This window comes from Monomorium pharaonis, chromosome 7 (assembly GCF_013373865.1).
Source record: "Monomorium pharaonis isolate MP-MQ-018 chromosome 7, ASM1337386v2, whole genome shotgun sequence".
NCBI lineage: Eukaryota > Metazoa > Arthropoda > Insecta > Hymenoptera > Formicidae > Monomorium > Monomorium pharaonis.
The window spans coordinates 12,079,502-12,106,417 of NC_050473.1; the positions used below are offsets into that span (position 1 = coordinate 12,079,502).

Sequence of the window (26,916 nt, forward strand, 5' to 3'; positions counted from 1 at the left end):
CACGCACAAATCGCACTCCCTCTATCCGTGAGACATATAACTTATATATAGTAATCATAATCAGTTATTTGCCACTGGATATATAGTCTTTAGGTTTTTCTTTTGAAATTCAATTCAATAAGTTTTTTAAAAGTGCTGTTTTATTTTATACAGTAATTTCATCATAAGAAAATAATCGCGTTTGATTGGTATAATTATAAAATAATTTATATTTACTTAATTTTTATATCTCTTCTGAAAAACTAATTTTATAAATGTTTGATATAAAAAAAAAATGGAGAGCGACCTTTATTCTCTGAAAGGAAGAGTGAGAAGCCCCGAAGGGCTCTATCACCCCCATTTATGCTCTCATGTTTATATGTACTAATATATACCATCAGTACAAGTTCAAAACTCTTGATACCTATATATATAGTAAAGAATAAACGAACAGTACTTGTGAGAAATATATTAAAGTGTATTTCAAAAGTATCGTAACTGTCCATCTAGTGGTTAATAAATGATTTATTTAGAGTGGGTATAAGACGCCGGCAACCGCCTCGGAGTCAGAACCTCAGAACGTTAAATGGGGAAAGAGGCAGAGGAGAAAGGGACGAAGTCAGCCGCGAACGTAGCCGAGTGCGCGACGGCTCACGCCGATCGCAGCCGAGCGCGCGTGCCTCACAGATAGGGGGAGTGCGATGTGTGCGTGAGCGTGCCCGGTTTGAATCGCATCACGGTTCCGATCCCGATTAGCAATGGCCTTGTTTACACCGATTGTTTGATACGCGTATCAAGTAGTGGATTTAAGTTGATCAGCCAATGATTAAACACATTCACTAATTATTTACTATTTGATACGCGTATCAAACGATATATCGGTGTAAACAAGGTCAATATATGAGTATTACATATTGATTATACATCGTTTCGTGTCTCATATTTTGTGTTGTTCGTGGCCGGTCTCAGGTGGTAATCACTTTGGTGGTAACAAGTCGACGAGATAGGTGTCGCGCGATGTCGTCCGGCATGTCTGCGCGGTCGGTCGAATCCGTCGAATGACTAATTCGATACATCGGAAACGGTCGCGGCAGTCGCGGCGGCACGAGGCGCGGCATTCAGCTATATTCAGCGGCATTTGTCCCCGCGTCCCGCGTCACGTCACCGTTGTTGATTCGCGTTTGTTGGTGTGCAATTGTGCATTGGCGCATTTGGCGCAGCGGGCCACTGATCGCGTTGTAGGAGTGTTCTATCTCGGAGCGCGGAGTTGCACCGTCGCATGAAGAGATCAGTGCGGATCTTGGTTTTTCTCGAGCGCGTCTGTCGCATATAGGGCTGGTGGGACGAGAGGACGTTTTTCCAAGCGCAAGGCGATGGTACGATGACCGCTCTCGGGTGCCTCGTGTACGCATTCGCCGTCGCTACGGCGAGCTCGCTCGCGTACGCCTGTAAGTATAACCGTGCGCGATTGCGTTAACTTGATTACGGTGGCACGACTTGTAACTTCCTGACACGACCCAGCCCATCTCAGGGATAACATGGCGCGCGGCGCGGGTACTCACGTCATGCAGCCTGCATGCGTCATGTACGCGCCGGAATGTCAAATCCACTTTGGGCTTAATCTGTAATTCGTTTCGCTTGTAATGCAGGTGTGTGTGTGCCCTATCTGCAGCTCGGTGTAATACAAGACCGCCGAAGTAGCGGAGTCACATACGCCTAATGAGATATATATGTGCGTCGAGCGCACATGTGCATGAAGAAAATACGACGTGAAAGATTGTTGATAGAAACCTGACAGATCTATATTTAAAATCTGATACGAATTACAAATTGTTCAAAATGGAGTTTATACACATTTCGCATCTGACAATCCTATCATTAACGTTATTTTAAAAAGTAGCACATGTTACATATGTGTAGCTATTAGTTTAAAGCTTCTTCCTTGATTTTGTTTCCAGATTAAGTTAAATCGAAACTATGGCTGCGTTCTGATATTCACTACCAGTATTGAAAATCTATAGTTTACATCACATACACTGTAAAATTTCAGTACTGACAGTGAATATCGGAACGTAGCCTATGTTGATTTCACAAAGTGTCTGCTATAAATTTTGCTGGCAGACTGTTAGCAGAAATATGATAGAATTTCCTAGCAGATGATTGATGGGTTGATTACAGAGACTGACTAGATAAACGTTTATTTTATTGACAGATTGCTTCATTTTTGCTGGCAATTTGCTGTTAACATTATATTCATAGGTTTTTATTGGCAAAGCACAAGTTTAATGCAGATGGATTTGATTACCAATTTCCTATAATATTTTGCTTGAATCTCTTTTAGCAAACATACATTTTACTTACTGGATTGCTTTGTTATGCCAATTTATTTCTTTATATATATAAAATTTTATATATATTTTTTATATATATAAAATTTGTCGAAAAAAAAAAACAATCTTTGAATGTAATATTTTATATATTTTATTTTAATTATTCAAACTTAATAACTACAATAAAATAATTTTAAAATAATGCTGTTTATTGAGCACTTAGTGAATTCCACAGAATTTTACTTTCATATTATGTATGTTTTGTCAAAAGAGTATTTTAGCTGCATTTTTATAAGAGGCATAATTTAACAAATGTATTAACAATATATTACGATAATATGCTATAGATGACGACGAGTGCATCTTTCCACTTTTGGATAGAGCTCAACTAACAGCGACAACTTCCTTGTCAGAAAGAGGACCGAATAACGCTAGGCTAAATGGTGAGAAAGAAATGTTTGTTTATTCGATTATGACATCCAGGTTTCACTTATTAGATATAAATTATGTACAACTGTATACATAATATATAGTTTTATTGATGCTAGCAGTAGTCTATTGCTTGTTCTCTATTTCTACAAAGTCTATCGTTACCTTGTCCCTTGTTATTGTGCATTATATTTGCTTTTGTTTGCATTAATAGTTATAAATGATTCTGCTAATACTATGCGACATTTTCCAATGAAAAATTCTGGTAAGAGTTAAGAGATTTAATTAGCACCAGCGGACACTGCCCGCCGTTACGCTCAATTATGAGAATTAGGTGACCCTATACATGCTCGCCGTATGACTCATCGCTCAATCACTTTAGACTCGTCTCATTTATCTTTGTCTTTATCGTGTAGCACTTTAAGTGGAAATATTTATAATCATTTTTGGATTGAAAAATCAAAAACATAGTATATAATAAGTTTATATTTGCTTCAGGTGGACCCTAGCAAGTAGCCTGGAGAGTATCTCAAACGAAATATTTCGAAAAGCATTTGCTTTTATAATCAGAGACATAATTTAAAAATATACCAACTGTGATCTCAGACTGGCTAAAGAGTGCATGGGATGTGCAAACTGTAATTAAGTGATTCAAATGGTTATGCTTAGCGTCAAAATCATTAATATGTCGTCAACCATTCGTTGGGCATTTAATTGGAAAAAGTGGAATCCAAGCGAGCGGGAGTTCGAGCACGCGATTTCTTGTATACAAAGCGACGAGAAGGAAAGGCTAAAGAGATTTGTATTTCGTAAGGATGTCCGAGCTTCCCTCGTGGGCAGATTATTAATGAGAAAGTTCGTGAATGAATACGCGGGTCTTCCGTACGACAAGATCACTTTCATCAGAGACGAACACAACAGACCCATATTAAAAGATAATTCCACCCCTATAAGCTTTAATGTTTCTCATCAAGGTTCTTATACGGTATTAGCGGGCGAAACTAGGAACGTGAAAATAGGTGTAGATGTTATGACATTAGATTATAACGGAAATAAAAATGTCCCTGATTATTTTCGTCTAATGAATAAACATTTTTCTACGGCCGAGTGGGAAGAGATCAAAGACTCAAGCAAATCGGAAGCGGAACAAATGTCTATGTTTTATAGACACTGGGCGTTAAAAGAGAGCTACGTTAAAGCGCTTGGCGTGGGGGTTTTCGTTGATCTAGGAAGTATAGATTTTCGGACGAATTCGGAATTAAGCGAAGATTTGATCACAACCGATACTATCTTATGTATCAATGGAATCAAGCAAAATTGGTTGTTTGAAGAGATCTTACTCGATTCACGACATTGCGTTGCCGTGGCGTTACAAGAAAACGATAATGCATTAGGATTACATAGTACTACGTTTGAAATGCTGAATTACGATAAACTTATGGCGCATGCAGTTCAACTCTTTCCGATAGATCCGCAGTATACAATTCAATATTTTGAAAAATATGAACAACCATAGTTTTATTTTATTAAAATATTCTAATAATTTTAAGATATATTGCAATACATGGTGAAATAAAATATTTCTTAATAAGTTAGAAAAAAGATCGATTGTGCATTGTATATCAGTTTAATTACAAAATAATAAAACATTAAGTAATACTTTACATTTTTTTAATTACCTTACAGACTGAGAATAATTTCCCATATATTAATTAATACGATACAAATTGCAAAAAATACTATTCTTTTCTAGAAGATGATTAAAACTTTTTATCATGTTAATACGAATATTATTTTGAAAAATGATTTTATCTATTCCGCAAAAATTGTTATGTAATGTCTGAGAAGTCTTTGAAAGTATTTTTGCATCCTACTGTAGTCTAAAAGGTTTGAGTTTACAATATACATGTTTGGTACAATAGTACGAATTAAACTCTGAGTATAAAAGCAAAGTATTGTCAGGAATAATTTTGATTATTTGGCTATGTTCTGTCCCATTATTCGTAAGCACTTTCCTAAGTTTACTTTGAGTTGCTTGCATGCATAAATGTTGTGGTGTAGGCGGAAACGCATGGACGGCTAGCAGCTCTGATTTCGGTCAGTATTTAATAATCGACTTGGGCCAAGTGATGAACATCACAGCTGTGGCGACTCAGGGACGATCGTTGCAGAACGAATATGTTATGGAATATCGTATTGGCTATGGTACCAACGGACTCGATTATGTGGATTATAAGGAAGAAGATGGCAATGCAAAGGTAAGTTTATTCTCTCTTGGTGTGCCGATTGTTTAATCTTTATTTGGCTTTTTAAATATACTTTTGCTTTTAATAATAATTTAATGGTGAAGCTTGATACAATTAATAAATATGCACAAAACTGAGCTAACGTAAGGCTTGCTTATGCATGTTTGTAGAAATAGTAACATATGTGTAATGTAAAATATGTATATGGAATAATTCGAACATTTTATATTACGAGCATAATACGATCAGGTTTGTCACTGGTAAGTATCTTAATGTGCTTCACACAAACTTTCATTTAGACAATGCTTTGCACCAATTTTGTTTTCATTATTTGAATTATTTTGTTCAAATTGTTTTATCTAACATATAAACATACGCACTGGGATGCAAAATAATATATATTAAATAATAGAAATACATATGATAACTGAATGTAAAATCTAAATAAATCTTATTTGGAAATACAGATTTATAACTAAATCAGCAAGTTGACTAGCACTTGAATTATCATGAAATTAATTAAATTTATGATCCTTTCATTATTTCCTACATTCATTTGCATGCTTTGCTTCTACTTTTCTCCTCTTACACATGGACATGGAGCTGGGCTTTACAGGAGATTCCGCGTGGTCACCAGAACTTAGCAGTTACAATCAACATCTTACTATGGAGCTGGGGGACAGATATGAGATACGCAGCATTGCTACGCGAGGGCGGGCACATACTAATGAATACGTGACAGAATATATTATCCAATATTCTGACGATGGTCAAGCTTGGGCCAGTTATGAAAGCCAGGATGGTGTAGATGAGGTATTAATTTTCAAGGATAGAGTCTACAATTTTTTTTTCTCGTATGTACAGAGTGATACTTTTACACATTATACATATGTAAACACACACACACACACACACACACACACACACACACACACACACACACACACACACACACACACACACACACACACACACACACACACACACACACACACACACACACACACACACACACACACACACACACACACACACGTAGAAATACTTGAAATATATTTTTTGTTCTAATATTAAATTATAATGTGCATTGTTTTTTGTTTAGATATTTGTAAAATTTTTTAGAAAAATATATTGCAAAATTTTTTAATAAATGCGCATTAATTTAACTTCAGTAATTTCTTTTTGTACTTCTTCGTACATAAGTGTATTAAAAGTTTTTAATGATTTCTCTTTCATTAGTAGAAATAGTGTAGAAATTTCATTAACGAAATGAATTTCTGTAAAAACTTCTCTTATATTTTGAACGATATTGTTTGGAATCTTCTGTTCTAATTAATAATTGCTATTGGGGTTTAAAAATTTAAAAATAAATTATTATGGTATCATTTATGTTAATCTGGAGAATCTTTTAAGAGGCATATAATATTATATTTGGATTGCATATGAGATGTTATCTTTGTATTTGAAATGTTTATTTCGCCAATTATCTTTTCAACAATAGAGTAATATCGCAAACTTTGAATATGACAATTTCGACAATAAAACTATCGATCACTCCAAAAAAGAAACTTCCTTCAAAAGAGATTATATATTCGCATGGAGGTTATACACACATATAAAAATCATAGAAGAGGAATTTATATAACCCATGAGAAAGAATCAACGTTTACTTCTCCAGAAGTCTGTTATAATGATACCATATTTTTAAAGCTCTTATAATCATCATATGTTCACTTTTAATATTGGCCTAGTGTTTTTTGTCACTAACAGTCTGCCTACGCTAACGTACACACTTTTGCAATTAATGGTGGTTGGATATAACATTCGTTGCATTAAAAATTTGTGATATCAGCGATATTTTGCCCGATTGCGCACAAAATAATATAATTAAATTAACTTTTATGATCCGTATATGACTTTCAAACTGATCTAATGATCGCTGTTTCTGAGTAATAAATCTAAGAAATTAACCGTGTTTTGCGAATAATTTTCTATTTCTAATAGCTGTTCTTATGAATATTTTCACTTTCAGCATGTACGCAATTTATTTAAATTCTGCACGATTATCGTGGCGTTTTATTGATTGATACTAAGGTAGTAAATAGAGGAAATATCAATTTATTAACGGCAAAACTTTAAGCATTCTTATTTTTCTTGTCTTTCTACAGATGTTTAAAGGTAATTCAGACGGAGACAGGATAAAACTGAACAAATTTGATGTACCAATAATCGCGCAATGGATTAGAATAAATCCAACACGATGGCGAGACAGGATATCGCTGAGAGTCGAACTTTATGGATGCGATTACGGTACAAAATAATGCGTCTATCTTTTGTGAGACGGTATATTTCAATTTATAAGATAATAAACCTATCGCTTTATATTTCAGTGTCCGACGTCGTTTCCTTTAACGGATCCTCTCTCGTACGGCTAGATTTACTCAGGGAACCTGTCGAGACCGACAGACATTTTATACGTTTTCGATTTAAGACAAATAATGCCGATGGCGTTTTAATGTATTCTCGTGGTACGCAGGGTGATTATATAGCCTTGCAATTGCGCGACAACAGAATGTTGCTCAATATCGATCTCGGATCCGGTATTATGACGAGTCTATCTGTCGGCAGTCTTCTGGACGACAATATGTGGCACGATGTTTTAATCTCACGTAACCGAAAAAACATTTCATTCTCTGTTGACAGAGTATTGATTAAAGGGAGAATAAAGGGAGAGTTTCATCGACTGGATTTAAATCGAGAGGTGATTCTAAATAAACGTAAAGCGTTTTCACTATCGAACATTCATGTGAATGCATTTAGATGAATTAATATTTCTTTTAGCTCTACATTGGCGGTGTGCCTAACAAACAGGATGGCTTGGTGGTGAACCAGAATTTCACCGGTTGTATAGAGAATTTTTATCTAAACTCAACGAATATAATTCATGAACTGAAGGAAACAGAAATCATAGATGAGAATTTGCGATATTACAAGATTAATACAATCTACACTTGTCCGGAACCTCCAATAATACCCGTCACGTTTTTAACGCCCGGATCATTTGCCAGATTAAAAGGTTACGAAGGTGTACCGTCTATGAACGTCTCTCTCGCGTTTCGAACGTACGAAGAGAAAGGCATAATTCTTTATCATCAGTTTACAACTCCGGGCTATGTTAAGGTTGTACATTTTTATTTTAATCTTTCAGTATAGCACTTAATATTGCTAATAAATATATATGTAATTAAACATATCTTTTAATATAGCTATACCTAGAAGAGGGTAAACTAAAAGTCGACATACAAACGAAGGACTATCCGCTTGCGAATTTGGACAACTTTTATGAAAAGTTTAACGACGGAAAATGGCATCAAATAATTTTGACAATCGCCAAAAATTCGCTCGTTTTAAATGTCGACGGGCGCCCGATGAAAACGAATCGTCTCCTGGATATGATAACTGGATCTTTTTATCTGATCGGTGGGGTGATCGGAGCGGGAAGCAATCATGGCTTTGTTGGTTGCATGAGAATGATAAGTATCGATGGAAATTATAAACTGCCGACCGATTGGAAGGAGGAAGAGTACTGCTGTAAGAACGAGGTTGTCTTCGATACTTGTCAGATGGTAGATCGTTGCAATCCAAATCCTTGCAAACACTCCGGTGTTTGCCGTCAAAATTCTGACGAATTTTTTTGCGATTGTGCCAATACTGGATACACCGGCGCCGTTTGTCACACTTGTAAATATTCAGCATGTATTAAGTCTACAATAGTCGCAAGCAGCCAGTTGCGACTTGTGACAGCCAATGACTGTCGAGCTTTAACTAGAAACTAGACGTTCATTGACTGCAAGTGTTTGCTTGCAACCATTGTAGACGAGGTTTTAGTAAAATATACGACTACTGAATTTAATACTATATTAATAATAAATATTACAATTTTAGCGTTAAATCCCTTATCGTGCGAGGCATATAAGAATATGAATTCAGTAAATCAGCGTGCGGAAATTAAAATCGATGTCGATGGAAGCGGACCTTTGAAGCCTTTCTCTGTTACTTGCGAGTTTTACGCCGATGGCCGTGTAATGACAGTTTTACGTCATAGTAATGAGCAGTCTACTCCCGTCGATGGCTTCGAAGAGCCTGGCAGCTTTATACAAGATGTTAATTACGACGCTGATTTTGATCAAATAGAGGCTTTATTGAATCGATCTACAAGCTGTAGACAAAGGATAAATTACGCGTGTAAACATTCTAGATTATTTAATAGCCCAGGTAATTATCTTGTATATTATCTTGTGTCTTGTATCTTGAAGTATTTTTATATGAATTTTTGGCATTTTTTTTAGTTCCTCAAGGCGATTATTTTAGACCGAACTCGTGGTGGGTGAGCCGGAATAATCAAAAGATGGATTATTGGGGTGGCGCATTGCCCGGATCGCGAAAGTGTGAATGCGGTATACTCGGAAATTGCGCGGATCCTACAAAGTGGTGCAACTGCGATGCTAATTTAGAGGGATGGTTAGAGGATGGTGGGGATATTACAGAGAAGGAATATCTTCCCGTCAAACAACTACGTTTTGGCGACACGGGTACGCCGCTCGATGAAAAAGAGGGTCGTTATATGTTAGGCCCACTTACTTGCGAGGGTGATGGTAAGTTTAGTTTTTTTTTTTATTCAAATATATATACAATGAACGGATTCATTACTATTGATTAATTCTCGACGATATAATAAATGTATGACGTTATATCTAGTCATCTCTTACAGATTTGTTTAAGAACGTAGTCACATTCCGTATAGTCGACGCTACCATCAATTTACCGGCCTTTGATATTGGACACAGCGGTGACATTTATTTCGAGTTTAAAACTACCATTGAAGACGCTGTGATAATTCATAGCAGAGGACCTACCGATTACATTAAAGTTTCCATAAACACTGGAAACCAGATACACTTTCAGTATGTGGCCGGTGGAGGGCCGCTTACTGTTAGTGTGCAAACGTCTTACAATTTGGCTGACGATCGATGGCATTCCGTGTCAGTGGAAAGAAATCGCAAGGAGGCCAGAATTGTCATTGATGGAGCATTGAAAAATGAAGTGCGAGAACCGCCAGGCCCGGTACGAGCGTTGCATCTTACCTCGGATCTCGTGGTGGGTGCTGCGACTGATTACAGGGACGGATTTGTCGGCTGTATAAGAGCGTTACTTCTCAATGGTCAATTGCAAGATCTAAGAAGTTATGCTCGACGGGGATTATATGGCATTTCGGAAGGTTGTGTCGGTAGATGTGAGAGTAATCCTTGCCTTAACAATGGCACGTGCCATGAAAGATACGATGGATATTGGTGCGATTGTCGATGGACCGCGTTTAAGGGACCAATTTGTGCGGATGGTAAATAGGAAATATATATTTCAAATGCAAAATGTATAATCAATTCATAGTTGCTATGACCGTTATTTTAATCTTGATTACTATTTTCAGAAATTGGCGTAAACATGCGACCTAGTTCGATGATAAAGTATGACTTCATGGGAAGTTGGCGTTCCACAATTTCTGAGAAAATACGCGTTGGTTTTACGACAACGAATCCGAAAGGATTCCTATTGGGGCTGTTCTCGAATATCTCTGGAGAATATATGACTATAATGGTCTCAAACAGTGGACATTTACGCGTAGTATTTGACTTTGGTTTTGAACGGCAGGAAGTCATATTCCCGCTGAAGCATTTCGGTTTGGGACAGTATCACGATGTTAGAATCGGCAGGAAAGACTCAGGCGCCACCTTGATAATGCAGGTCGACAATTATGAGCCACGAGAGTTTCATTTTAACATAAAGAATTCCGCGGACGCTCAATTCAACAATATTCAGTACATGTATATCGGTAGAAACGAATCCATGACAGAAGGATTCGCTGGTTGTATATCGAGGGTTGAATTTGACGACATATATCCGCTGAAGCTACTGTTCCAAGAGAACGGACCTGATAATGTGCGCTCACTCGGTACTCCTTTGACCGAAGACTTCTGCGGAGTCGAGCCGATTACGCATCCACCAGATATCGTGGAGACGCGACCACCGCCTGATGTAGATGAAGAAAAAGTGAGAGCGGCATATAATGAGACTGACACAGCTATTTTGGGAAGCGTATTAGCGGTTATTCTGCTCGCACTTGTGATCATGGCGATCCTTATAGGCAGATACATGTCTAGGCATAAAGGCGAATATTTGACACAAGAAGACAAGGGTGCTGAAATTGCTCTAGATCCGGATTCTGCGGTCGTAAATTCTGCCACTGGTCATCAAGTCCAGAAAAAGAAAGAGTGGTTTATCTAAAAACTGAAATGCATCATATTAGATATGTATGCATTAGAGAAAAGTAACGAATACTACGCATTAATTTTATCTAAAATTTTATATATATTATGTATCTTTGAAAAGGATATTTCTTTTGCTCCATTTAATTATCCTTTTTATGTACACAAGACACCACAAACGCGCGCTATTTAACTTTTATTTTTTACTTCCTAAAAGTAAATTACAACGATAATTGTATAGAAAACCATTTATAACTATATGTTCGACAGCTGTCAAAATTCAATCGTAATGACAGTTACTCTTGCAACATGAAGTAAACGCAGCGAGAGAATCAATCAACATCGCGGAAAAGAGATAACAATCACTTTGAGATTTGCGACTATCGATATAACATGCACTTTTTAGAAAAGGGACTAGACACTACAGATGCGCGCTTTGCACGCGTTATTTAACTTTTTGTTTTTTACCTTTTTAAAAATTGTAACGATAATTGTATAGATAACCATCTATACAAATTTGACAGCTGTCAAAATTCAATTGCAATGACAGTTACGAAATGACACGAAGTGATAGTTTGATAGCTGGAAATGACACGAAGTGAAACAAGTCACAACGCACTTGACAACGAGATAGCGAGACATGCCAATTAGCATCTCGAAAAAAACGACAACAATATCAATAACATCTCTCTTTTAGAGAGGGATTATAATTTCATATTAGAGAGATCACAGAAATAGAAATAGACTCATCACAGAAATAGAGTCCAAAAAAACTGGCCAAAATTCAAAAAATCAATTTTGGAATTCTATTATAGGACTCGTGTAATAATTTTATTAAGTACTTAAATTTTTAATTATAAGTTCAATTGTTAATTTTATTTAGAGATTATTTTTGTACGAATAGTGTTGTCTCTGAAGAGTTTGACAACAGTATAAAGAGGCCTAATGAATTTTGAGAAATAGTTTGTCGGCAGTTCTAGAAGTTTCCAAGTAAACAGCCTTACGGGGACCATACTATAAATTTAGACTAAGAAAATATTAAAAAATCGGAATTAACACTGTAGAATTTAAGTTTTGGCTAGCTTTTTCGGATTTTGTTTCATTGTGTAAGCATTAAGGATGTATCGGACTGATGTTCAAAATGGTACAAAGTTGCTAAAAATTTGTGAAATTGTTTTTTTAGTTTTCTTAATGTACTGCAAAAAATTGAAAACGCATCCACTAAACGGTTGCTGAGTTATAACTATTTTAATTTTCACTGATTTTACATGGTATCCTTTTCTATCTTATGGAAAAAGACGATCCTGACGGATAAAACAGCTAAAAAAATATAGAAGAAATAGTACAGTGTTTTGAATTTTTTTGTACATCTAGTATATGAATAGATGAAAATATCTACCAAGTTTCAATTGTCTTCACTACACCGTTTTAAAGAAATAAAATATAACTTGAGATAATTGTGCATTTTCACTGTCAAAAGTTTAAACTCGTAAGTAAAAAAAATCGCAAATACGTGAAAAATATCTTTGTAAGAGTAAAAATAAGACTCCAACTATCGTTCAAGTTTCTTACATCTAGATTTACAATGAGTTAGGCGTAGATATTTAAGTATTTCAAATTTCATGCACTTTTGTCTAAGATTGTATGTCCGATACACCCTTAACAAAACTGTCATTCCATATTGTTTCTTAATGCATTTCTTGCAACTTTATATGACTGCCGGTATACAGAATTTCTTAAAATGCAATTACGATGCAAATAAATGATTTTTATTTTTGCGTTTTACCTTATACGAACAAGAAATATAGAATTAACTGATTAGATGCAATTTTCCCATTTTTTGATTAAAGTGATTGTTCCAATTTAAATACGTTCTTATGATGGAGCATAAGAGTTTTGTGTAACATAAGTAGATTTTCCATGTACAAAGCTGTCTTCACTACAGATAAATTACTTATGTTTCATTTTTTTTCTTTTTTTAATAATTCGCAGTATTAATTGAAATGTCTACCGTCCAAAGTGCGTTTTTAACATTTTTTTTAGATTAATTTTATTTTCATTTGTTTATGTAATTATTTTACAGATTTTGTTTACGTAATAAGTCTGCAAACTCACTGTAGTAATTTAATATTAATATAGCATTAAGAATAGTAATTATAATGATAACAATAATAGCAGAAACGATAATAATAACGATAATAATTGTATACTAAGCATGTAATACAAAATGGGAATGTACATAAGTCATTTTTATACGAATAATATATTCGTTATTTCTTGCTATTAAATAGTACAACGATCGTATTGTATAAAAAAATAATCGGTTTTTACGAACAATTTGCTAATATAAATAATACTCAAGTTTGGAAAAAGCAATATAATGATCTGAATGAATAATGTCTTATTAAATACAAATAAATTATCTATGCATTCTATTTTTGTGTTTTTCATTGAAACATTTTTTAGTATATAATGTACGTTTAAGAAAGTTTGTTGAAGTTTTCAAAAACTAAGATAATCAACAATTTTATATAAAATGTCTTCTATATTACAAATATTTAATTACTTACCGATTTGTTTATGAAATGATTACTTACGGTTATGATTACACTTAGATCTGGATGTTGCATCCAAGCGTGTGGAATGTAATTAAAGTTTCTGTAAATTAACATTATTACGCGAAAGAAATTTGTGACGATGCGGACGTACCTCAGTTTTTTTAAACCAAGCACAGCACGAAAGAAATGGATAAACGCTGAGCGAATAAACTTTTAGGCACGTAAGCTGTATTTACATGTGTACTTGTCAAAAACAACTGGTCGAAATATTTAAACATTAAAATACAATAACTTTCGTAAAAGAATTCGCTACCTCCACAGCAATGTTGACTTCTCGCATGCGCGATACGTATCTGTTCTCAATATCTACATTTTTATCTATCCTAAATTTAGAAGGTAAAATCGCTATAGCAGTCTATAAATATACATATACAAACGTCTCTTGTCCTTAATAAGTAAAGAATCTCAGTGCGTATTTAATAAAAGTGTCTTTTTAATATCACTCGTGTCTTTTTTTCCTCCGGATTGCTCTTTGTTTTCCCACGATTGTATAAATGTCGCGTTCCATTCTTCCGCCAGTCTCGTAATCCATTTATTATTTTTGTAAATCACGATCGAAATGTCGGAAACGCGGTTGGATAACAATTGACATATCGAATGTAGATCAATTGTCATTACTTTCTATTGAGAAGTCTCACTACTTTCTCGATCGTAAATCAAAAATCTAAAACAAGAAGCTTGTAACAACAAACTCTTTGGGACAAACCGATCGTATATAGCGCGTTTCGCGGATAACAAATTCAGCGTTTAATTGACTAAAACAAACGTCATTCAGAGCGAATTAATAGAGATAGCGGCTTCTCTTAAGTATGTTGTGCTATTTTTCAAACACGTACAATATCGAGATAAATTTTATCAGCACTTTTCTTTCATTAAATCAAATGTTATAGTATATCAGAAACAGAGAGAGAGAGAGAGAGAGAGAGAGAGAGAGAGAGAGAGAGAGAGAGAGAGAGAGAGAGAGAGAGGGGGGGGGGAAATTGCACATTCGCTTTATAAAAATTAACGCACAACGAAGTATTATATAGTACAAAATACTCCAAGTACTAATACTGGAGTAAATTACTGCTAACATGGTAATCATTGATTAATAATATTCAACACAATGCGAAGACAGCTCCACGGAAGTTGTTTCTTTGTCCGCTTTAAAATATTGTTCTTCTGTAAATTTACCTCTTTTTCTAAATTGATCGGGATGAGAGACTTGGCAAAAGTTGGAATGTGCATCTTTCGATCGCAAAAAATTGTCAAAGTTATTAAGAGAACATATTTTAACAAAAAGTAACACGAGTTGAATATAATTCAGTTATTGCATTTCTTTTAATAATTTTGTCAACTTTTCAAGGATGAAAAATGTATTCCAACTATCGTTTAATCACCTCTTCAATTGTTTTGCAGAAATAGATTTATATAAATACAGACGTATTTATATTCTAAAATGAAATTAAAAGTGAAAATAATTGTGATATACATACATATATACAGGATAATTCTTAATTATATGTCTGTCACCAGTCTCGTTTCATCATACTTCAGCATGAATATAAAGCCCAAAACAAGAATAAATGTTATATGAATATAGATTGTTCAAACGTTTCCACGAATTATAATAAATTAAACAAAAATATTTAAAATTGGAATGTATTTCCATAAATTTATTAATAAACAGAAAAAGACTTGAATGATCCATATTCGTACAACACATTTCTTGTTTCTGTGACTTATGAAACATTATTTCGACTATATTATTAAAAATCGTCCTGTATATCAGATATATGTAATGAAACGCGATTCCTTAGATATATTACGATCTCTTTGAGCGTCGCGTTAAATCACTTGGAACACGCACGGTGAATACGCATGAGTTTTTCAGTTGGCTCCATACTTATGCAGAAACCTCCGGAAAGTCAACATATATATAATAATTTATTCATTATATTACAATAAATCGTTCTACATAATGAATAAGAAGAGAGCGATTGTTACAGCGCCGAGTTTCGACGACTCGACAGGAAGGAGCAGCGAGGTGGAGTTTTCCCGCCGATCCCAACGACAACGAGGATCGCTCAACGATCGCCAAAGATAGCGATGAGATAGCGTATCACTGATATGCATGAGGGAGAGGGCTTTGGGTTTAATTACAGTCGCTTAAGTACACGTGTTCCGCGTACACGGGTAGGACCCCTACGGGTGGGGCCACTAGGAGGCTGAGGTGTACCAACCGTTCGCCGTAGACTTGTTGCTCGGGTGGTAGATGTGAAAGCCGCCGCTACTGGCCGGATGATGATAGAACTGTGATTGTTCCGTCAGACCTGCCGAAGCATATGCCGCTGCGGCGTCTAAGGCACTCGGATGGACAGTGGCCGAGTACACTTGGGGTTTCAAGGGTAACGGCTGGGCCGGTTCGTATTGATGACGGAGAACAGGGTCCGTGTACGCCGATGAGCCTTCGTAGCTGCTTATCACGTTAACAGGATGCAATTGTTGCTGCTGTTGTTGTTGCTGCTGTTGTTGCTGCTGCTGCTGTTGTTGCTGTTGCTTGTCTCGCGGCGAGACCGACGATGGCGGCGTCATCGCTGAATGATAGTCTACCGAATACCCGGCCGCGGTAGCGGACGTGTACGACGAAACTAGACTGGTGAAAGCATCGGCGCAGCTGGTGCCGTTCGATACTTTTTGATTGTGAGCAGCGAGCACAAATTGATGCTCACCGTATGTACTAGAACCTTCCGAGCCGGGCGGTGTCGGCAGAGGTCCGTTAGGAGCAGTTTCGCCCGGATAATAGATACCGGTCGACGCGGGAGCGCGTGTACCACCGCTCGAAGTGATCCCATGCACATTGGCGCGTATCACGCTCTCCCGATTGGCGGCGTAAAGTTGCCTAAGAAGCGCCGAGGCGGGTAAAGGAGCGGCGGCGGATTGCTGCGGACTCAGATGACCCAAGTGATGATGCGCGCCGATCCACTGTATCGTGCTCCGCTGCTGCTGCTGCTTTAACAACGCATCCGTACTGAAATCCGTCGGCTGGTGAAGCGTCGCCGGCGAGTTCGACTTGTTTAACGAGCTCCCTGGCAAATGCTTCGACATAGCCTGTTCCAAATCCTTCACCGAGGTTCCCGTGTTTTCGGTACTGTCCATCCTGCCGCCCTCAGCGCGACGCGACTTCGGACTGGTCGAACAGAGCGTTTGTTCGGTGGCCGAGATCGAGTGCGTGGACGTTGCGCTGGGACTGAGCGCACGGCTTCTTTCGCCGTTCGATTCTTTCACCGCGGTCTCCTCCTCGTCCTCCTCTTCGTTGGAACTGCTGTCTTCGTCATGGATCTTCCGCTTGTGCCCTCGTAGTCTTACCACGAGCGTGTCGAGATTCCCGACCGCCGTCTGTGACTCTTGTTGCAACTGGGCTATATTGTCATGATGCCGGCTACCTCGCTTTTCACTTTCCGACGCGTGATTCTCTTCGCGCTCCTCGGGTGGCGACCGATGCGATTGCTCCTGATGCTGATTTGTAGGGCCGCCTCGACTACGACCCTCTGAAATCAAAAGTCGCAACAAATATTGCCTCAAGATGGAGGAAGATGAGAAGATTTTCCAAATTCGACGGACCAGGGAAACTGATATTTTTCACTAAATCAAAGAACGTTTTGTACCTCCTCGGTCAGCGTCCGGCGATCCGTTCTCCGGATCATTTCCCGCCGTATCTTCCCTCTTGACGCCGGTGACACCGTCCTCTAACTGACAGCAGTCCATAATTAAATTTTCATATTCTCGGCCGCTGAAAAAAGATGATTAAACATAATAAGGTTTGATAGAAAAGTGAGACCGTCGTTCGTTACTCACTTACTTGACGACTCACCTTATGACGTAATTGACACAAATGATATTTTGCTCCTCGGCATTTTTCGAATTGCATACGACGGTAGCGCACGTCTGTACCCACGTGTATCCGCCACTTTTGTTCATCAGCCGATAGTAATGCGTCAGAACTTGGCCTTTATGGATTACTAAAATCAGAATCGCAGCTAAGCATTTTTTGAGAACCTTGATTTATTGATTTATTGCCGTGAAAACTAAATTTTTAACTAAATTGTCTTTTTTTCTAAGCACATCACATTTTTTTCGAAAATACTGTTCAATTAGCGTCGAAGTTACCGTTTGTACGATAATTACGAAGATAGGCATTCCCTACGTATGTTTAGAGAATGCGAATCTTGATTACATGCGAATATTGATTGTTTTCAAAGTGTAAATGTTCGATTATCTCTGTACAATGCTCTTAGAAGTAGGGGTTTGTAGTTTGTTTCGCAAAAGATAATTCGTTCGTTTGAAAAGATTTTCTAAATCTTTTGCTAACCGGTTGGGACATCATTGACAATTTTCCGTGTAATTGTCTTTGACAATATGCTCGTTTGTATCGAAGATTAGTTTGTTGCTGTTTCGACGAAAACACATTGCATCGCGTCGACGTACATTTTTTATGAGAAATCAAATCTTTATACATGTATAAATATATTAATCTTAGAAATCTGTGTATTACCTATTCTCGAAAACACTCAATTAACGAAAGAGCGATATTCGTTCGTTTTACAGAGAAGTAGCGCGATAGTTACATATTTATAGATACAATTGTGGATAGTTATCTGCCGCGATCGAATAATCATCAATGAGAAACGTTATCCCCAACGCCTATGTGGCTAGTAATCTCATGTGAAACGTTCAAATACAAACAGATACGTACTTACTAAATCTGCAAGCGGTCGCGCGCAGTCGAAAAGACCAACGTATTATTATTTTCGTGCTTTTCTCTCTTCCCGGACAGCTTTGACACCCATCGCGCTCTTTCACCAAAGTATTTGCCTAGAACAGTAGGAGCAAGAAATTCTGCGTGGCAGATCTATCGGCTATTGTTTGCTGGGAACGTATGTAATTTATATGAATAACGTAACGGCTCTGTTTTCGTTAATTGTTTCTCGAGTACAGACTGTAGCGAAAACAAGGAAGTAGAAATACATTCAGTTTACACTAATAAAAAGATTTTCGTTGTTTTCTTATGGCATTAAAAAACTGTTAATTTGCAAATTTGTTTAAATAAATTAGCAGTTGACACTGTCACGTACGTTAACCAAAATTATCTTTCGCAATTGTTTGCTTAACAAATTTAGAAAAAGAGGGAGGGAGAGAGAAAAAGAGAGTTCGAAAGTACTTAATATTTTCTCGATCTTTTTTTGTGAATCTCTTTTCTGCTATTTTTTGCAAATTCTGTAACTCATTTTCTTCCTCATAGCTATTCTTTCTTTTTCTCATCCGTCTTTTACATATAGTGTTGTCCCCTATTTCGTGAGCTCCGTTCTTTTTCGAGCATATTACCTTCCGTTTTAGAATAATCGACAAACGAAATACTGCTACAGAGAAGCACATCGTCGTATGTGTTGAGAGTACTGACAAAATAATCTCCCATGATCGTTACTATGGCGTGGGGAAAGCAACGGATTACGGTCACGGCGACGGTAATGGAGACTCGCAAAAATTCGTGCGACGCAACTATTGTTTACGGCAAATTACTCGGGATTTACACGTGTACATTCCTTCGAACATTACACAGAAAACATTAGGGAGAGCGAGCGAGAACCCCTCTCGCGTGTGACTTTGTGCGCGATCGTGCAAACGGTACTCACTCGACTTGACTATAATCGAATACGTGTGGCGAACGTAATTCATGACCAGTCATACTCACGATCTATGTGAGACTTCCGGAGACGATTTGCGTCCTCGCCGTGGCACAACGTGTAGAGATTCTTCCCCGTCAATTCATCGGCGGTGTAATCCAACAGTTCGGAAACCCTAAGGAGCACAAATTACAAATATCTCCTTTACAAAGCGGCCGTTTATAGAAAGAAAATTACGCAAAGAAGTATAGAATAAAATTTACAATTTATTACAAAAGCATTAGTGTATTAATATAAAGAATTTGCTTTGTCTTGAAATAAAAATTATTGAATATTCTCTTGCGTTATTCTTCAATGACGCTACAAACTTGACTCGATACAAGTGGTACTCACTTTGGCTCGCAATGCGCTATCCGAAAGTCGAAACTGATTCGTGTGACAAACATATCGGTCTCGAGACGAATTTCGTGCACGCTGGGCGGCGGAAGTGCAATGGCTAGCCCGATCATACCCATCAAAGGCGGCGCGGACTTTCTCGCGTGGCTGAATATAAACTGCGGCCTCAAACGACACAGCAACAGGACGACCTATGTATACGCGTGCGTGTAAAAAATACATTATAGAAAATATTATATAATTATCTTACACCGTTTTAAAGCTGTTGCGCGTTAAAATAGTTTGTTAAAGTTAATTAAAGTTACGGGAAGATGGGCAAATGGAGATTTTCTTGGAATTACCAAGTGCAATTTTGCTTACCCGATAACCTGATGACTTGAAGTGACACCCCCTCTTCGTTAGAGTGGATTTCATCCTAACGCAAAACGCCCGGTCGTACCCTTTGTAGAGTCCGGTCGCCGACAGCGACATTACCGAAGACACTGAGAGTAGATAGGTACAAGAAGGAATTGAGTCCCCGAGGTACGCTCAGATATGCATTCTTTAAGCCCTTTCGCTGCTCGACAGTAACTATCGCGATTATTCTAATTTCGTCGAATCTTTTCGTATTATTATGTCTCTCTTAAGTGGAAGTCAGGTCCACCATAAAAATCAACATATAAAACAATATTCTTTTGCTATAAAGAAGAATAAAAAAAAAAAAAAGATCGCGTTCAATCTTCGCAGTTCAAGGGCCAATGCGCAACGCGATATAACGTAAGGAGATTTACCGTCGGGATTCGCAGTGGAAGACGAACCGTGCTCCTCCGACGCGCCGCTGCTCGGCGACGCTAAACCGGAATTCGACGAGTGTGGGGCTGAGGTGCTCGTCGACGACGCGAGTCCCAGACCGAGCTGCTCGGCGACCTCGGCGTGATCTTGTTGATGGACGTAGTCGAAAACGCTCGATCCCGTCATCTCTACCTGGAATTAAAAACAACGGTCTTCTCTTCTACATCGCGGGATGATCTATCTTGCTTCGACCTGTGCCTATCGACTACCACGGGTCGATTTCGGCACGAGGCACGCAGGGATAACGCAGGGGTACGCAAGGGGTACGCAAGGGTACGATCTCGACGAAGTCGGGGGAGGTAAACGGTGCGCCGCGGCCATGTTTGTGCCAACGTCGGCTTTCCCGTCGGTTTTCCGAATCCCCGAAACACCCTATTGATTGCTCCACGAGCTTCGCAGAGAGAGAACCGAGAGGCTAGAGCTACACCGGTCACCTCCCGTACCCTCCTCCTCCTCCTCCTCCTCCTCCTCCCCGCTTTACCCCCCTGGCGCCGCTCTTCTCTCTACTCTCTTTCCCCGTCCACCTTCTCGCTCGCGGCATTAGGAATGGCGAACACGCCGCCGTGCAGAGGCTACGTGAGCCGCATGCGACCACCTCCGCCCGCCGCCATCCACCCATCCCATCCTCCCTTTCCTCCCCCTCGCCTCCCTCCGCCCCCCCGTTCTATGTCATGCTCGCCGTCGTGCCAGCCAGTATGGCCGCCAACTCGTACAACCTTCTCCTCTTTTCCTCCCTTGACCTCTCCTCCTTATTCTTCTACAACGCTATCAACTTTTCCTTCTTCTCCTCTTTCGCTACCTCTGCAACCATCGCCACCACCACCGCCGTCGCCGCCGCCACCACCGCCACCACCGCCGCCGCTACCACCATCGCTACAACTTCAACGTTTCAACCTCCTTCTCTTCCGTCAACTCCCTTTCCCTCTTTTCCTCCTCTTCTCCTTCTCCTCCTCCTCCTCCTCTTCCCTCTGCCATGTCTTTATATCTTTCTACTATCTCTGGCCTTCCGGCTGGTGGTACACGTTGCATTCGTATTTGGCGTCCCCACGTTGCTTTTTACTCGCTTTCGCTTTCTCGTTATCGTTATCACTTTTCCTCTACGCACCCTCTGACCCATGCCCATCATTTCTGACTTCATCGAAGTCGTGGCCGCCATGACGACGAGACGCGCTTACCTGTGAGAGGCCGAGATATATCGAAACAGTCTCAGATATGTACAGGAATCTGCCATCAGCCGCGACAGCCATTGCGAAACCGTCCAGGGACTGGCAACAAAAAAATAAGACACTTGAGGAACTTCGATCGAATATTCCCAGACGATATACGCAAAACGCTTTCCGAACACTTATACAGACTGTTTCTCTTGAGAGAATGCGATGGAGTAGAAATGCTGATAATTTTTCTCAAATTATGTTTCGTACTTTGTTTATACGTCAAATAATTTTAATTTGTTTGATTGAAGAATTTAAAAAGCTCGCGATGCAACATTTAATGCGCGATTAAAAAAATATATTAAAATTGAAAACGATGAAATTTGATAAACGCATTATTGTTCACATTAGCAAGAGGGAAAGTTAAACTTACCTGTAATATGTGGGTACCTTGATGAACTTCGAAATGTTCTATCGCTGCAGTCGACGATGATCTAACTCGATTAGCACCTATGCAAGATACGAAAACAATACACAAGATTAATATGCCTAAAGTAACTTGTAAGACCGATAAATGGATAAATTGTAAATCTTTTCTTTTGTTGCTTCTATAACTAATTTCTCACGACTGTATCTGTATTTCCAAACTTTTAATTAACGCAACTGCAACGCTCGATTTTATTATTAGATTCGTGCAAAAGCAAAATTTGAAAAGGAGAAAGCAAAATTGTTAATACAGATTTCATATATTCTTTCGTTTAGTTAGAAAAAAAAATTTGTCAATTCGCTTTTTAAAAACCTCTAACTTTCCAACTTTATTTCGACGCGAAAACATGCTGAAAAACGTGGAAATGACGACGGCGAATCTTTCGCCCCAATCTATTGTTTACTCCATTCGTGATTTATCAGAGATTTAAAATCTTGGACGGGTAACGCAATGTCGAACAGTTACGGCGGACCGGCATACACTTATCGAGAAAGGTATCCTCGATTGATCAGCGATACGTGACTCACGCGGTCTACGCATCGGCGTTGAACCATCGACCCCGCCGACCCCTTTTGCGCCTTCTTTTCTCCCCTCGTTTAACAAACAAGACGCGAGCTACTTCTTACCGTAATAATAATCCCACGCTCCCCAGTAGCTCCCGTAATGAAAGGACTTAGAAGACTCGATCAAACTCGCGCGCGAACCGCTTAATCTCGTAAGTCCATCGGGATGAGGCGGAATGGCCCGACTCGCTGGACTGACCCTAAGTTTCGGGTTTTCGGTCAACAAGGTAATGCCGATATTTCCTACCGTACCGAGCCGGACTTCGGGATAATCTAACGGGATTTCGTTTCTTGACGAACGCCTTTGTTCTCCCAATTATAATGACCCTTTCGCCAATGTTGACGAGCCCCTCACGCGTCATCTCTCTCTCTCTCACGTGTCGTCTCTATTCCCGAAGACGTATTTGATCTTTAGGTACCGTCGCTAAAGCTCACTTTAAGCAATTTATAATCCGTATCAAAATTCAAGCTAAGATTCCATTATGATATATTTTGTAACCGTAAAGAATATTTTAGATAATCGACACGGAGAGAATTTTCTCTTAAAATTTACCCTCAAAATTTAGTAATTGTGGGACAATGTGTGACCTCGAGAAATTTTACTATACTTTTTAGTAAAATTTACTATATTTTTAGTAAATTTTATTGAAGGTATAGTATGTTTTACTATACTTTTAGTAAATTTTACTAAAAAGTATAGTAAAATTCTTCGAGGTCACACGTTATCCTACAGTTACCAGATTTGGAGGGTAATTTTTAAGAGAAAATTCTCTCCGTGTATAATTCACGTCAGAATTCGATATTCAATATTTAATCTTCTTATTAATTGTGCATGGAATATGCTTTTATTATAAGAAGAATGTTTAAAACAACTTGATATAGAACGTTTCATCTTTTAAGGGTATTTTAAGAGAAAGGTGAATTACTTCCATAAGACGGATATTATATTATCGCTCGTCGCGCGGTCAACCCTCATCCACGCATGATCGAGTCCGTACCACTTCCGCCATTTATCACAATATTTTGATAAATATAACTTGACCGTGTGTGCTTGCCTTAGGAAGCTAGAAAAATATCCGCGCCGGTATTTTTGCGAGTGAACACCGCGTAATTATCGTACGTGTGGAAGCTGTCGATTATTCGTATTCCCGACGAACCTCGGCGAATCGATAAGACCGCTAGCGCCACGAAATTCCGGAATCGCGAAATCATTTTACCCGGTTAAGTCGAGAGACCTCTCGTTCGTCCTGACAGTGGCCCTGACATGCGGCGCGAACTGAAGAGGGGCGCACTGGATTTAGTTTGACGAGGAGTTGCGGCACAGCGATGCGCGGCACCTAACTCAATTTCGTTAGTTTAGTTACATTGGCGGTTCGTAACGCGAGGCGTGCGCTCGTAGGGGGCTGTCGTGATTAGATTTTCATGTGGATAGTGGTAGAGGTACCTAAGCCTTTATACGTAGCCGCGTACGTGGTAACTCCCTCTCTCTCTCTCTCTCTCTCTCTCTCATTCTCGTTCTCTATCTTTTCGCGACCCTCTCCCGCACTGTAAATATTAACTCAACCAACCCCTCGCACTCTGAAAATATGCGGTAGCTCCGCTGGTAAGTGAAGCTCCCTGACGAGTTCAACAACGGTGTCTTTACGATTCTCTCTTTTGTGGAAGATTCTTTTTTTTTTTCGATACATAGCGATATATGGAATATATTAGCGATAATGAACAACGTTTCTATTATTCTTTTGAAAACGTCGACTTGATTAGTCGACATAGAGAGGGATGTGAAGCAACGATAACGAGAGTAACAATGCGCTTCAACTAACTTGAATGAAAAAGTGTGGGAGCAAAAATGCACTAAAATAAGCTGGTAGCTACTCCCTTTTCGCTAAATGAAGCACGAAAATGAAGGAGGCCCGCGGCGATCTTATCGCTCGATGATTGCCGACAATTCTCTATTACTATGTATCTGGAAATCTCTCTCTTTCGCAGGCTGCATGGTCACCGGAATTATAAAGGGTATCTGGAAGCTCGATCTATTGCGAAGTTTACGTGTTTCCTTAAGGAGGCTACTGTCCACAATTCTTGTCAGATGTACTCCAGGGTGTCCCAGTGGTTCTTGTATTTCGCGTTACATTACGTAGACGAAGGGTACTTTATGAAGCTATTGCGATAAAGGCGAGGCGTTTACGAAAATTCCCTATCGGGTACACATTTTTATAAATCGAATTGCACCACTACTATCGCGACAATATGTCGGTTCTGTCTGACAATAAAAGACACGTGTCTAGAGAGAAGACATCGTTCGTAGTCGGAAGTAGATCGAATATCTGCTGGCTTTAACGCGATTACCTCATACCCTGGCGACACTTCTCTCATTCATATTTCTAGTTTATTTACTTTGTTTCAATAAAATTTTGATCATTTAACAAACTACATTTATATATCTGTCTACTAAGTATCAAGTTTACTTTCAATTCTTATTTTGTTCCGAAGTTATTTTTACACAAATTTATACATATATATTTATATTTAATTGCTAAAATGTTAAGTCTTTAGCATATATATTGGAAAATATAAAATGCATATCACACATGAAATACTGCAACAATACATTCCGCACGTGTCCGTCGCAACACTAGTTTACTCCACTGCAGACGACGCGAGCGTAAAGGAATTATAACGCGGCTGACTTCCTCTCCTATTCTTATCCCCAGAGAGGAAGTTAGGCGTACGGAATATACGGGTCCCGATCCCTATTAACAGTCTGGATGATTCCCCCTTCCCGAGGTTAAATGCTGATCCATCAAGAGACATCATCGGCAGATACATCTTCGTCGAGTCGGTTGTCCGGAATCGGAGAACGAGAGGCTACATTTATTCCGATAAATTAAAACAAAATACTCAATATTATGATACCCGCGCGTATCACATTTCTATCTAAGGGAAATAAAAAGGGAATTTTATATTTCGTGTGATAACTGAATTATAATAGAAATTTTAATAGCTAAATTCAATGTCAGATCAGAATCTGTTACTCAATCGCTCGATAAATGCACGAGAAAAAAGATTTAGCTGCTGCAAGCAAACCATTGCCATCTTATTTACATCTTTAACGTAATAACAATCAAATTTTGCTATCATAAACGACCATTCGATATATTACGTGAAAGTTATTTTATCAAAGAATCCTGCTGAACAAACTAAGTCATAAAAACACCAACTGACCAAGCAAATTTAATTCAAATAAAGTTATTTTCAGCGATTAAAATTAGCACTCTTAAGAAATTTTTTCGCTGTCGGTGCACTAGCAGTGCCAACGACAAGTTTTGCAACCGTAAGAGCGCGAAATGTGCTGTGCCAGCGAATCTTTTTTCCCTCGTGCGACGTATTGTCTTACCTTTGACGGATTTGCTGGGCGGTGGACCGTCGCGGGACCACGGTGGATCGCCGTGACTGGAGAAGTCGCGTAGTTTAAGGTACGAGATTGTCAGCCTTATTATGGAGGCCTTGTCCAGCTGGGAGGTAATGGCCGCCGGGAGTGGTAGCATTTTCGCGAGCTCGTAGAACTCGAAGTTTTCCTTACCCCTCCGCGACCTCGCCGCGTCCCGGCTCTTCTCCTTGCGCAACTCCAAGATGCTGTAATGCAAACACGCGTACGGTTACAGCGACGAAGCAGCAGCGCGTCTCTTCGGATCGCGGTAGACCCTATCGTGGATTGCGATTCGCATGTACAGAGAACAGTCCCCAGAAAAAAAAAAAGATCTCGAATAATTTCGTCTGCCAACGTTTAACCCTCCGCGGATGTCAAGTCTTTGAGAGCCGCTTGTTTTATACTTTCGACTCTAATTCTAAAAAAGAAAAAAATTTATTCTGCGAGTCTCAAGTGCTGAAAAATTCAGGGAA

General features: G+C 38.8%; 3 protein-coding genes across 12 annotated transcripts in view; 2 read left to right on the plus strand and 1 right to left on the minus strand.

Annotated features, from left to right (window-relative positions):
* Window positions 1-989: 989 nt before the first annotated feature.
* LOC105832358 (neurexin-4) lies at window positions 990-12,080 on the plus strand. 4 transcript variants are annotated; one of them, XM_012673219.3, is made up of 11 exons: window positions 990-1,427; window positions 2,657-2,752; window positions 4,800-4,996; window positions 7,153-7,294; window positions 7,375-7,745; window positions 7,826-8,164; window positions 8,251-8,725; window positions 8,930-9,259; window positions 9,334-9,639; window positions 9,756-10,382; window positions 10,473-12,080. In XM_012673219.3, exons 1-11 carry the CDS (start codon window positions 1,361-1,363, stop codon window positions 11,324-11,326), a joined length of 3,804 nt encoding a protein of 1,267 aa, XP_012528673.1. In that variant the 5' UTR covers window positions 990-1,360; the 3' UTR covers window positions 11,327-12,080. The 4 variants fall into 4 exon arrangements, with proteins under 4 accessions (XP_012528673.1, XP_012528672.1, XP_012528675.1 ...); XM_012673218.3 differs by lacking the exon at window positions 4,800-4,996 and adding an exon at window positions 5,601-5,797 and having other exon boundaries at window positions 993-1,427; XM_012673220.3 differs by lacking the exons at window positions 990-1,427; window positions 2,657-2,752 and adding an exon at window positions 5,601-5,797 and having other exon boundaries at window positions 4,864-4,996.
* LOC114255703 (L-aminoadipate-semialdehyde dehydrogenase-phosphopantetheinyl transferase) lies at window positions 2,657-4,397 on the plus strand. Its single transcript, XM_028195047.2, has 2 exons — window positions 2,657-2,752; window positions 3,237-4,397. The coding sequence occupies exon 2, from the start codon at window positions 3,394-3,396 to the stop codon at window positions 4,252-4,254; it is 861 nt and encodes a 286-aa protein (XP_028050848.1). The 5' UTR covers window positions 2,657-2,752; window positions 3,237-3,393; the 3' UTR covers window positions 4,255-4,397.
* Window positions 12,081-13,271: 1,191 nt separating the features above from the next.
* LOC105832359 (protein trachealess) overlaps window positions 13,272-26,916 on the minus strand; it is a 76,494-nt gene continuing 62,849 nt past the window's right edge. For 5 of the 7 annotated variants that reach the window (XM_036289292.1, XM_036289291.1, XM_012673222.3 and 2 more), the window contains 10 exons: window positions 26,411-26,649; window positions 22,400-22,476; window positions 21,991-22,080; window positions 20,755-20,947; window positions 20,345-20,466; window positions 19,982-20,175; window positions 19,657-19,763; window positions 17,779-17,926; window positions 17,573-17,697; window positions 13,281-17,455 (listed from right to left, as the gene is read on the minus strand). In XM_036289292.1, coding sequence (XP_036145185.1) covers window positions 16,125-17,455; window positions 17,573-17,697; window positions 17,779-17,926; window positions 19,657-19,763; window positions 19,982-20,175; window positions 20,345-20,466; window positions 20,755-20,947; window positions 21,991-22,080; window positions 22,400-22,476; window positions 26,411-26,649 — 2,626 coding nt within the window. In that variant the 3' untranslated portion in view covers window positions 13,281-16,124. Of the gene's footprint in view, window positions 17,456-17,572; window positions 17,698-17,778; window positions 17,927-19,656; window positions 19,764-19,981; window positions 20,176-20,344; window positions 20,467-20,754; window positions 20,948-21,990; window positions 22,081-22,399; window positions 22,477-26,410; window positions 26,650-26,916 lie in introns of all 7 variants that reach the window. The other 2 variants (XM_036289295.1, XM_036289294.1) reach the window with 1 other exon arrangement.

Excerpts from the sequence above, each read along its gene's own strand:
- LOC105832358 (XM_012673219.3), top strand. The coding sequence starts at position 1,361 with ATGACCGCTCTCGGGTGCCTCGTGTACGCATTCGCCGTCGCTACGGCG. Across the intron at positions 1,428-2,656 it reads GAGCTCGCTCGCGTACGCCT|ATGACGACGAGTGCATCTTT; the intron begins GTAAGTATAACC and ends AATATGCTATAG. Across the intron at positions 10,383-10,472 it reads GGGACCAATTTGTGCGGATG|AAATTGGCGTAAACATGCGA; the intron begins GTAAATAGGAAA and ends TACTATTTTCAG.
- LOC114255703 (XM_028195047.2), top strand. The coding sequence starts at position 3,394 with ATGGTTATGCTTAGCGTCAAAATCATTAATATGTCGTCAACCATTCGT.